The 12,781-nt window shown below is 38.3% G+C and overlaps 1 protein-coding gene across 3 annotated transcripts in view; it reads left to right on the plus strand.

Annotated features, from left to right (window-relative positions):
* The window catches only part of LOC149191853 (Vacuolar protein sorting 55 (VPS55) family protein), a 194,957-nt gene extending 182,687 nt beyond the window's left edge, over nucleotides 1–12,270 (plus strand). For 2 of the 3 annotated variants that reach the window (XM_089404393.1, XM_089404392.1), the window contains exons 2-6: nucleotides 11,006–11,046; nucleotides 11,144–11,195; nucleotides 11,342–11,381; nucleotides 11,499–11,583; nucleotides 11,695–12,270. In XM_089404393.1, the coding sequence (XP_089260519.1) occupies nucleotides 11,163–11,195; nucleotides 11,342–11,381; nucleotides 11,499–11,583; nucleotides 11,695–11,890 (354 nt within the window). In that variant the 5' untranslated portion in view covers nucleotides 11,006–11,046; nucleotides 11,144–11,162 and the 3' untranslated portion in view covers nucleotides 11,891–12,270. The remainder of the gene's footprint in view (nucleotides 1–11,005; nucleotides 11,047–11,143; nucleotides 11,196–11,341; nucleotides 11,382–11,498; nucleotides 11,584–11,694) is intronic. The other variant, XM_089404391.1, reaches the window with a different exon arrangement.
* Nucleotides 12,271–12,781: the final 511 nt, after the last annotated feature.

Here is a 12,781-nt window from a genome sequence, read left to right on the forward strand (position 1 = left end):
GCATTGCACTACCTATGAAACACATTTTGACTATGATGACTTAATGAGAAAACTACAGTTGTCAGTATCTTTATCTTACTATCTTGTCTTTCTCCTATTGGATCATTGATGAATTGAATATGTATTATGATTTATCATTTATGTCATAATTGTATCTGTATGTACTATGCATAATGTTACTTTGTAAACAATAAAACTTACATCTAGATGAAGATCTATGTTTGAAATCAATGAATTTGTATCATGAATGAGAATTTGTGCTAGAAATATCTAATTTTGAATATATATATATATATATATATATATATATATATATATATATATATATATATATATATATATAATAAAATAATATATAATGTATCCTGTTTCGGGGGGTCAACGTGTCCGTATCCGACACTCGAATCCCTGTATCCGTCGAATCCCGAATCCACGTGTTAGGTGACATAGGTTGCTAGCTATTAGTGCCATTGGTGACTCAAGTTGCAACCTATACAATTTGTTGCTTCGAATCCCAATTTGTCTTTTCTTCTTCCAGCTTGGATGTTTGACGTATACTTCTTTCCTATGAAGTATACATCGTATCCCTTGTCCTGTAACTGGGACATTGAAATCAAGTTCATTCCTAATCCTGACACATGCAGAACATTGGTGGCTCAGATGCTGATCCCTGCTTTTGTCTAAAATGCTATGGTGCCTCTCCATATTGGAGTACATTCCATTCTGTTTCACATAGTAATATGGAAGTTCATTTGTTCTTCTTGATAGCTCAAGAAATGTTCTTGTACTCCAGTCATATGAGCTGAAGCCCCGCTATCAATGTACCAAACATCTGCTGACGCTGAATTTGCTAGGCATGCAAATTCTTCTTCTAATCTGGTAGACAACTCTGAGACACTTTGAGTATCCATCTTGTGCCGATTTTTGACGCTATCTTGCCCCAACAACTGCTGCAGGAAAAATTGCGTCCCACCTGAGAAAACCCCTTTTCGCTGAGTCTTTTGCTGCGCTGTTCCTTCAGCCGCTGACAAATTTCGATTAGGAAAACTTACCTCTCCGTCGACTCACTAAGATAGATATTTACCACGAAAATCTAATCCTCCTTGCTTGAACTGCGCAAACCCCTTAGAGATTTGAATTATTGCCCCTGCAGGAATTTCAAATTCCTTTCTTCCTTCAACGCTGGGTCTTCTGACTCTTTCCCTCTGCTTTACCTCAGCTCTGATACCATGTGAACATTTCTAAATAGAAATCCAACTATAGTGATTAATATTATTTCTTCTACTTATTATCTCAGAAATAAGTTATTCACAGTGTTTTTACGACAAATATCGAAATATATTCTACTTCAGCGTTCACAATTAAAATATTGCAGAAATTAAATGCAAAGTAAAACACTGGCACAAATACAATCACAATGATAGTTAATTTTGGACAATCGTCCCCGGAAAAACCCAATGTGGGAAAACTGGTGCAGCAGATGAGGGTTTCTTTATTATTCTTTAGCAAAATCTCATGTACAAGTTACAACCAACAAAACAGAAGTGAGAAAATTTATAGACACTTCCTGACAAATCTCTGATCTAGGTGAAGTACTTCTCTTCCCTCTGAGTCCTTCTGCGTCCCTCTGCGTCAATTTCCCCATGCTGGCCCAACACCTAGCTTCCCACGCAGTCCCAACGGCAACCTGCCTCTGCACTGCCTCTTTTTGCGTCAACCTACTTCGCTGTCACTCCCCGCTTTGCGTCTTGTTGTCTTGCACTCTCGAAAGATGCTGATGCCCTCTCTCTTCCTTTCTCACTTGCAACTCTCCCTTTGATTTTGTTTTCTCTTGCTGAAATTCGACCAATGAGAAAATCGATCTTACTCGGGTAATTGAGTATCTGCCTTTGGTGTATTCTCCAAATGCTCATCAAGCCTTCTCTTATAATCCTCTCGTTGATCAATCAACGACCTGACCCAGATTAGATCCTAATTAATGGCTAGGATCATATTGACTTGATCTCTGCCTTCTTCTAGAAGTTTCACCCACAAACCTACTTCGCTGTCGCTCCCCGCTTTGCGTCTTGTTGTCTTGCACTCTTGAAAGATGCTGATGCCCTCTCTCTTCCTTTCTCACTTGCAACTCTCCCTCTGATTCTGTTTTCTCTTGCTGAAATTCGACCAATGAGAAAATCGATCTTACTCGGGTAATTGAGTATCTGCCTTTGGTGTATTTTCCAAATGCTCATCAAGCCTTCTCTTATAATCCTCTCATTGCTCAATCAACGGCCTGACCCAGATTAGATCCTAATTAATGGCTAGGATCATATTGACTTGATCTCTGCCTTCTTCTAGAAGTTTCACCCACAATTTAGATTAATACCCATTAATTATTTTAATTTCCTAAGTTTAGACTTAGGTTCCCATTAAAAATAATTAATTATTTTAATAAAACTATCTTCGAGTGGAATTTCCAAAATGATTTCTAGGTATTGGAGAATGCATGTGTTTAAGCCTCCTTGCAAAATTTGAGACTTAGAGCACATCTGATGCTACCAGAAATCAACACATATGAGGAAGTCATGGTGCACGCAAGGAAAGTCATGGTACATGCAAAGAAGTCATGAACCATGCAAGGAAAGTTCTAATCCTGCAAGGAAGTTATGGCCATGCAAGGAAAAGTCATGGAGCCGGAAATTTCTAGGAATGAGGAAAGTCATGGTTTGGATGCCCATGTTGGATGCTTTGAAGCGGGAGGCATCTAGGAGCACGGTGTCTTCGAAGATCTAGGTCTTCCAGAAGGATGTGGTTGTAGATGATATTTAGAGGCAAGTAGAAATACCTTCCTCACTAGGAGGGAGTGTTGAAATTTGGTGGTTCGGGAGGTATTTCTGGTTGGAAAATGCCTTTGGGATTTTTGGTTTTGTTAATGGGAGAAGTCGACCTCTAGATGTAATTTTTGGAGGTGTGCAAGCTCTGCAAGGTGCCCTAAAACGATAGTTTGAAGAGACAAAACAATTGCAAGTTCTTCCTTGTATATTTGGTCTTTATGAAGGATTTTCAAGGGCCACTTTCCATTGTACGGGAGCCCTAAGTTTTCTTATTGAAGGACTAATAAGAAATAAATTTTGGGCATTAAATTCTGTGTACTGTGCATGATCAAATTGCTGGTATATTTCGCTGTGCAAAGTTTTGAAAGTTAGACATTTTAGTGTGTTTATGTTTTCTATTTTGTGAAAATACCAAAACATAGACTATACTTGGGGGGCATGGAATTCTAACACAATGTGCACTAGGAGAGATAAAATACAAAAATAAATTTCCATTATTGCCATATCACACCTCTGAAACAATTCACCCATGTGCTTTTCCACATCCCTGATTAGTCATTTGTAAAATTTTGCTACTTGTTGATTCCATAAACTACCACATGTCACCTTACTAAAATTAGACATACCAAAAATAGCAGCCCCCCCTAAAAAAATAGGAAAAGGTGCATTTACTGTAGGAAAAATCAGATTCTGTATCAATGGTAGGTAGGCTGAATTTTTCATCTATGATTGATGCCAATGAGGATTAATGACTTAGTATCAACCATGCTAGATACAAGTTCTCCTGTGAGCTTTTTATTTGGGGTTGCGACAATATTAAAGAAGGTATGTGGTGCATGCAGAAGACACCAACATGGAAAATGTGGAACCTTACACTCTTGTTGATTGGTTGCACTACTCAGAGGTGTGCTACAAACAATTTTCACGACTTCCTTGGTCCAAATATGTTGGCAATATTTTGTGAGGAGCAGTTGTGTATTATGATCATTAAGGGAGGGTATTAGAGCAATGTTATCGGAACAGAACCGGTAGCCCCCTTGGAATGGGAACCATACTAGAATTAGTAAACAGATTGGACCAAAAATCTGGTCAACCAAAAACACAAAAAATATTCAAATTTTTAAGAAAAAATATATATTAGTGTGCATCCATATGAATCAAAACCATTTATACACAAATATGCAAAATTTTTCATTTATATAGCAAGAGTGCATATAACCAATATAACATTTAGCGCAATAGATCACTGAACTAAAATACATTAAGAAACAGGCTCTAGATTGCTTGTATTTTCCAAAAATAAGCATGATATTACAATACTACAACTACAAGTGCTAATGGCCATCATCATAATCATCTTCCTCATTCTCCTCATCCTTATCTTCAAAATGAGTAGTCTTTAAGTCTACAGTGGGATTCCAGCTTGATTCCCTTGGCTCTGAAGGTGGTACTTGTGATATCTCTCCCTACGGTGCCTATGTAAGTGGGTCCAAGTCCAACCACGAAAGGTCTTCATTGTCAAATGTTGGTGCTTGAATCCATAACCCATTTTGATGTTGGATCAAAGTCACCCAAGATTAAGTTACATGATTCAAGAGTTTTGTTCCAAAATTGGTTATGCCTTAACCTAAGGTTGTGCTGAACATAAACCATGTCATTAAACTGCTTTTGTTCCAAAAAATTACTCTTATTGTTGTGTATATGCTCAAAAACGCTCCAATTCCCCTCACACCCTAAAGCACTGGATATCTGGTTCAATATCTTGATTGCAAATTTTTGCAATTCAAGGCATTGGCTACCAAATTTTTGCCAACAATAGGCTGCAAAAAGGGTTGAAGGCAAATAAGTATTAGCAAATGATTTCGAAATTTGGACTCAATAATTGCAATGAGTAATGTAAAAATGTTGCGAACATCGTCATCGGGATAAAATCGGCAAGGGCTTGGAAAACCAAAAAATCGTAAAAATTGGGAAAATATTGGTAAAAATCGGCAAAACATCAGCAAAATCAAAATACCATCAAAATATCTGTAAAAATTGGCAAACATCGGCTAGGCCAAAAAATCGTGATTTCAAGATAAAATCGGGATGTTATCGAGATGTTCGCAACACTGCTCAGTGGATCCCTTGCTCTCCTTCTTATAGCCACATACATGCCAAAAGTATTGGTACTCTGTTAAGTTTAGTTAACATGTTCTTTGCTTAGGACAATTACTTCAATCTTCCATATGAGCTCATTTATCAATCCATTTCATTTCCATTGGTAATCACATAAATCATTATTGAATTGACAATATTTGAAGAAAGAACATAAATGGTAGATGCAGAAGACAAGCCAAGACAAGAGAACACAAGAATATAGCTCAAGCTAGGGAGAAATCGCAAGATGGGGAAAACCGTTGATTAATTCTTATTATTATTGTGATTATCAAATGTTCAACAAAGAGGGAGAGAGAGTACAATAATTTGAAGTCAAAATTGATTTCCCAATTTGAAGATCCTATATCACTACCTTCAGATAAATAGATGGCCCAATCAAAATTATAATCCAGGAGCAATCAATTTGTGCCCTCTCAAATAGGTGTCATACTGCTTTAGAAGCTTGATATGGTTAGGGTTACTTACATACCATCAAGGAGCTGCTCCAGACTGTCCAATCTGGACAACCATTCAATTAGCATCCAAAAACTATCCAAATACATCATCTCTATACGTACCTTATGATCACAAGTGAAGGAGTATGCTGCTATTGCTTGTTGTTCCTAGTTAGGGCATGTGGCACACTACTACAACCCTCACAAATTCACCCAAAACACCCTTCTATAACTACGGCCTTTCTTCATGAGAACTTGTCCTCCTTTTGCTACATATTTGAGCATAGTTCAGCCCCCAAACAAGCCTCCATGCCTACCAAAACAGGTCTGTGGTCCACCTGGGCAAATACTAACCCTCTTGGCCTACTGTTTAGCAAGATGAGGATTGTGGCCTGCTTGAGAAAGGCTCCTTGTAGGTGCGGCCCACCTAGGTGAGATTTTTCACACCATAGAAACATACCTAAACACTCTAGCTTTGTGATCAACCTTAGGGGTATCTTGGATCTGCAATAAGAGAAAGATATGCCCAGAACAATTCTCAAATAAGCGCAAACTTACCCTTAACATGCTTGACCTCCTACCTAAGAAACTCGGCCCATCAAACAACCCAGCCAAGATGTCAACCTTGCCCTTCCTCTTTCGCTGGGGTCATCTTCCTTCTGCGACTATTTCAGAGAGAAGAAATATGTGAAGTGATGTGTCAAATGATGTTGGAGGACACTTACTTTTATAGATGGTGTTGGGTGTGGAGCATGATTATTTAGAGGTCTTTGTTTCAGCTGGATGTATACCCCAGGAAGATTGTACACCCCTCTACGCGGGGGGGGGGGACTTGTACACTCCGGGAGGGGTGTACCTTGCGAAATGTACTGCAGTACCTTGAGGGTCATTATCATTATCAGCGATTCCTCTCGTGTCTGTTAACGACTTACATCATTGGCTGGTAATTAGACGATGTCTCTCCATGTTCGACTTCAAAACATCTATTCACATGGTTAGACTTGTACTTGAGTGAAATATTGGATGAGATTGAAGACCCCAGATCTAGTTTCATCCATCCGGGCTGCTATACATTCAGGAGTACTAAAACAAATGTACAATGGCCTTACATTCATGGTCATCCATTCATGGGTCTACATCTGTAGACGACTATATTTGTACATGTAATTAAACTTTATAAAGCTGAGCATGGGTATGCCTTTCCTCAACTAATTGTGAGAAAAAATCAAAGCATTATGATATTTGTATTGTAACTGATGCAAGTCACCTTCCGGTTCGAAAACTTCTCTCCAAAATGGTAAAGCACCTCACTTGACATGGCTATTTTCAACTTCATGCTTTAGGGGGTATCTGTTACAGGGAAATTTGGGCACATCAACCCCAACTTCCAAATCTGTATTATTAGGGTCCATCAACCCCTAATTCAGTTGTTTTCATTCCCTAATGAAGTTAACCTACATCATGCTTGCTTCCCAAGAGTTTCATGACACCATTCATCCAAAAAATGTCCCTAAGGAGATAATCGCAGGTGGCCTTCTATTTGGCTGCAATGAATGGAAGGCACTACACTGTCTGGGTGCTATGCGTCGCACCTAGCCTTTGTTTCACCTGCAATGAGCGAGATCCATTGAATTTTTAAAATGAATCCATTGGATTCCTCATCCAATGGATGCTTCTAGAGGTTTCTAGAAGGATTGGGCTCGCTTTTGGATGAGGAAGGAGATGAATGAACCTTAATCCATTATCCCTTCCTCCATGGAACCACTTCCCAATTATGGCAAAGCATTCATGAGGGCCATTAATGGCTTAACCTCCTCCATTCAGCTATAAAAGGACCAGGCATTCAAGGCTGGTCTAAGGTTGAAACTTCTTGAGCTAAGGAAATGCTGCTTGGATGAGATTAGTAGAGAGAGTAATGTTATCATGTCAAATTGTTGTTTCCATGAGGAGAGAAGGGTTTGAAGCTGGAAGGATGATGCTGAATCGGACATGCATCTACATGGGTTGTAATCTTTCCTTCTATGAATAAAGAGTTCTATGCTTTTTCCCATTCATGTGTTATGAAATGTACATTGTATTTTCGATTCTATAATGTGTTTAGTTAACAGATCGATATGTATGCTTTGATGGTTTTTTGTCTCGGCTTGTGTGCAGGTACCTTTCAAGCGAGTTAAATACGGAAGGGAGTGGCGAAAGCAGTCAACCGCTCGATCCCTCTTCCCTTTGCATAGCACCCAGATAGTATAGTGCCTGCCATTCATTGCAACATAGAAGGCCACTTGCGATGATCTCCTTACGGACATTTTTTGGATGAATGGTGTCATGAAACTCTTGGGAAGCAAGCATGATGTAGGTTAACTTCATTAGGGAATGAAAACAACTGAATTAGGGGTTGATGGACCCTAATAATACAGATCTGGAAGTTGAGGTTGATGTGCCCAAATTTTTCTGTAACAGATGCACCCTAAAGCATGAAGTTGAGAATAACCATGTCAAGTGAGGTGCTTTACCATTTTGGAGAGAAGGTTTCGAACCGGAAGGTGACTTGCATCAGTTACAATACAAATATCATGATACTTTGATTTTTTTCTCACAATTAGCTGAGGGAAGGCATACCCATGCTCAACTTTATAAACTTTCATTACATGTACAAATATAGTCGTCTACAGATGTAGACCCATGAATGGATGACCATGAATGTAAGGCCATTGTACATTTGATTTAGTACTCCTGAATATATCGCAGCCCGGATGGATGAAACTAGATCCGGGGTCTTCAATCTCGTCCAATCTTTCACTCAAGTACAAGTCTAACCATGTGAATAGATGTTCTGAAGTCGAACATGGAGAGACATCGTCTAATTACTAGCCAATGATGTAAGCCGTTAATAGACGCAAGAGGAATCACTGATAATGATAATGACCCTCACGGTACTGTAGTACATTTTGCAAGGTAGCTAAAAACAGATGTAAAATTTCTTTGTAAAAATATAGTAATTTCTAGTCAATCTAGGCCGTTCATTAGGCAGATGATCTGACGGTAGAATTTATGTTTAGTTTAGGGTTTTTTGCTCTAGAAGGCAACTCCTCTCTTTGTATGAGGGTATTGTATTGAGGCTGTGGTACTGATGTGTATTTTCAGAGCGAGAAACAGATAGGTGAGACTGTGAGAGAAAATAGAGGATATTACAGCGGATTTGCTGTAGGTCGTGTCTCTTCATTTTGCTGGATAATAAAAAGGAAGGACTCGCTGTTCGGGGTGGATGTAGCCCAAACTGGGTGAACCACGTATATCTGTGTCTCTCTTGTTTTATGCGTTTTCTGTGTTTATATTTTTGCAATCTTTTATATGTTCCATTGCTTTGTAATATATAATTTTCTAACAACTGGTATCAGAGCCGAAGGCCTATTTGGCTGACAAACTCGCAGGAGAGAAGGGTTCCTGGTTCGAGTGGGAGCAATGGCGGAAGATGGTAAGTTTAGGCTCGAGAAATTTAATGGCCAAAAGTTCCTGCTATGGAAGATGCAGATGGAAGATTATCTGTATTAGAAAGATCTGTACCTACCATTGAGCGGAAAAACAAAGAAGCGAATGGCTATGACAGATGCAGAATGGAACATTCTCGATAGAAAGGCACTCAGAATAGTACGGTTGTGCATCGCAGCGTCGGTCGCCTTCAACATTTCGAAGGAAACAATGACAGAGGGTTTGATTCAGGCGTTGGCGAAACTATATGAAAAGCCCTCGGCCTCAAACAAGGTATTTCTTATGAAATGGTCAAACTTGGTCAAAAGAGAGAGAAACAACTCAATCAAAATAGTCAACTTGTCCTCCTTCTCTCCACATGTGTGTCTGTCCAAGGGAATTGAGAAATATGAAGAAGCTTGCTTGTTGGAGAAAAATGAGATGTAACATCTTTTATATATACTAGTTGAATGGGGGTAAATTTACCCATGGCACACACCCTTTCAAGAGCTTGGCCGACTTGACTTCCTGGGCTGACTTGGTGCCCCAAAAAATATTTTTTATTAAATATACTCGGGTTGACTTGGAGACCTCTTTGGCATGCAGGAATACCTCTCGATGCTACACAAAAATCAACAGGTGTGTTTCAATAGCTTTAGGGGGAGGCCTAGGGTTCCATTAGATGTGGGTCAGCTCACCCTTACCCCCCCAAAAAAAAGATTTTTGGCATTTTTGGCTGCATCGTACAGATCCATATGGAACCGGCCAGTTTGGTACCAAAGTGACCTATGCCAGTTTCAAACCCCGAGCCAGACTGGTTTGGGTTCCAAACCAGTTAGATTGGCTGGATCTATCAGTTCCTATAGCATTGTATTAGAGTATATATAATGCTCATTTTGGTAGGATGTTAAGTTTAGCTTAGTCACTTTATTATTTTATAATCATGGATTTACGATTTTGGGCCCTTCACTAAAAAAAGAGAAGAAACTGACGTAGATGCCATGGGTACGATAAGAAATTAGAACAATGACATTTTCATGTAATCACGTTGAATATTTGTTTTTTGAATGTGTTTCTGGTCAACACGAGCAAGTGGCAACTGCTCTATTTTGGATATTCAATGGACGGAAACTTCTTGCAATGATATGTAAGAATCCTTCGACAATGAGGCCATGAGTAAGGGGTATTTATTTCATGTAATCGCGCTGAATATTTGCTTTTTGACTGAGTGTTTCTGGTCAACACGAGCAAGTGGCAACTGCTCTATTTTGCATATTCAATGGACAGAAACTTCTAGTAATGATATGTAAGAATCCTTTGGCAATGAGGCCATGAGTAAGGTGTATTTATTCCGTCAAAGTTTCCCAGGACTTGTGCTTGGCCCCACCTATTTCACAAGCACGTGTGCACGTCAGCAGCTTCATGTCGTTGGAGAGACTTGAACCATGGTAGGGGAAATAACAACACCCTGTTTTCTTTGATCTAGAAAACCACCGTTGGCAAAGAAATTTTTTTTTTTGAAGAACATGTAGTAAGTCATTTGAGTGGTTCTCTCTCCCATTTTCTGGTGTACATTTTTGTGCTATGGTCAGATGCAATTACTAACAAATGGATAATGTTATGCTTTGTGCTTTCTCTCTGGATAAAGGGACCACACTGGCACAGGCATATATATAGTCATCACTTACATATTTTCTGGACAAAAAAACATACTATTCACTTGTATGAATCTCATCCTAGAATGATTAATTTAAAAGATGAACCTGCAAGTGTTTTTCTTGAATGAAGGCAGAATTTTATGCAACATTTAATTCATGGGATGCATACTTGATCAGGAAATACTGCACTGCTATATTGAAGTCCGATATTATTGGTCTTAACATTTGTAGGGTACCACTGCACTCTGGCAGGATTGAGGCCTATATATTCACTCTATCAAACATGGTCTCACTACTTGAAAAATTAGAAGAAACTAAATGAAAAGTTTCACATGTCTATACTTCACAATTCAATTCGTTTTACTTGTTGAAATTCTACTCTTTATTGCAGCATAATAATGTTGTCTTTCTGATGTATGTTAACACAATGGAATTTAACGACCATCTCATATCTTTTCATGTTGTTCTGGACAAGTGACACTGACTGGGAATTATAAATGTTGCATCTCTGACAGTGTAAGTTCCCAGACCTTAATTTGAGAAGTGTTTTAGCTTCTTCGACACTTCCAGTATGGACATAATAGCTAAACGTATTTTCATACTGCACATGCAGACTTGCAGGCTTGGCATTTATGTTCTCTGCAAGTATCCTGTTGCAAATCCTGGTTCGTAATTCTTTTTCTTAGATTTGTTTTGACACATCTGATGTCCTTTATTAATAGGTTTTATTTGAAGAGATTGTACTTTGTTGAGTTCAGTCACATGTTTTCCTTAGCGATCATGTGGAATGTCCTAATGATATGTTTTGCAGGCTTGTGCTCTATACAGTAACTGGTGGCCAATGTTATCAGGTCTGCATGAATTTGGATAAGCTAATCTTGCTTTCCGGACTATAACAAGATTGAACAGTATAAGTCTAATACAATATTTGATCCATTTTCCTCGTGTTCATGTTACTTGTTGTGCAGCCTTGATGTATGTATTGGTACCAATGCCATGCTTATTTTTTGCTGGTGGATCAACTGATTTCTTCGTTTCTAGGGATGATGGGGGGTTAGTATTCTTTCATCAAGAATATTTACTTGCAGAATCCAGCATAATATTTTAATAATGTTTATTGTGTGTATAGATACATAGGTAACTAACTAACATTTCTGATGACAGATGGGTAGATATGGCAAAGTTCTTGACTGGGGCTTCTGCTGTAGGGAGCATTGCCATACCTGCAATTCTTCGACATGCAAATCTTATTGGGTCAGGAGCCATGTTTATTGAATTCACATCATTCTTCATCCTTGTTTGTACAATATTGTGCTTTCACCGTGCAAGTATTGAAGACAGCTATGACAACTGGAGCTAAGTATTTGTTTGCAACGTACAAAATTTGACTATGAGATCCAACAAATAATGTATGTAGGAATAACAATGACAAAAACAAAGAGTAGCAGTAACAGCAATGGATTAAACAGTGTAATGTATAAAAATTGTTACGCCCATCATGATATATTAGTTTGATGTGAGAGCAACTTCCTTCACATTGTGATGCATATGATAATAGGAAATCTTGTTGGCTGATTTATTATGGGCTATTCCCTATTTCACAATTGTAAAATAGCTGGCAAGGAGAGGACAAATTTCTCTAGTCATAATCAAAGAAGGTGCAAGTGCTGTATTAGTGAATTGAATGAAGAGTATATTGGGAATTTTACGGAAACTTCTAATAAAGTTTCACATTCTTTAGTTGCAGCTATTATCTGATTCCTTGCCCAGATTGTTCCCGCTGATTACATTATATACTGTTGGATCCATGATTCCCAAATCTATGTATTTTTTTGGCAAAGTTAAATTCGATAGCTTGTATCAAATATGGAGTAGTTAATGTACAAGATGTAGGTTTTTGTGGAGCACTTTGATATCAATGTGGTTTATTCATCGTATATATGGAAAACTGTATTAGTGTGTGTATATATATGTATATTTTAATTTTGAAAAGTAGCATTAAATGATGCTAGAGAATTTGCCAAGTTTATTTCAGTGCAATTTGTTCAATACTTAATGGTGTATAATTCCTTTATTATATCAAGAACAATGTTACCAAAGTATTTTAAGTACATGTTGACTTTTGACTCTGATTCTCTGCTTTGAGGAAATGAAGTTGAATCAGTAGTTCCAAGTCTAACCTGGCCATCAGTCGTGTGATTGTGACATATATGATTTAAACTTGCACGTCAATCATGATTGCGACTTCTAT

This window comes from Pinus tabuliformis, chromosome 2_2 (assembly GCF_031772625.1).
Source record: "Pinus tabuliformis cultivar Carrire ecotype Pingquan chromosome 2_2, CPIR1, whole genome shotgun sequence".
Lineage (NCBI taxonomy): Eukaryota > Viridiplantae > Streptophyta > Pinopsida > Pinales > Pinaceae > Pinus > Pinus tabuliformis.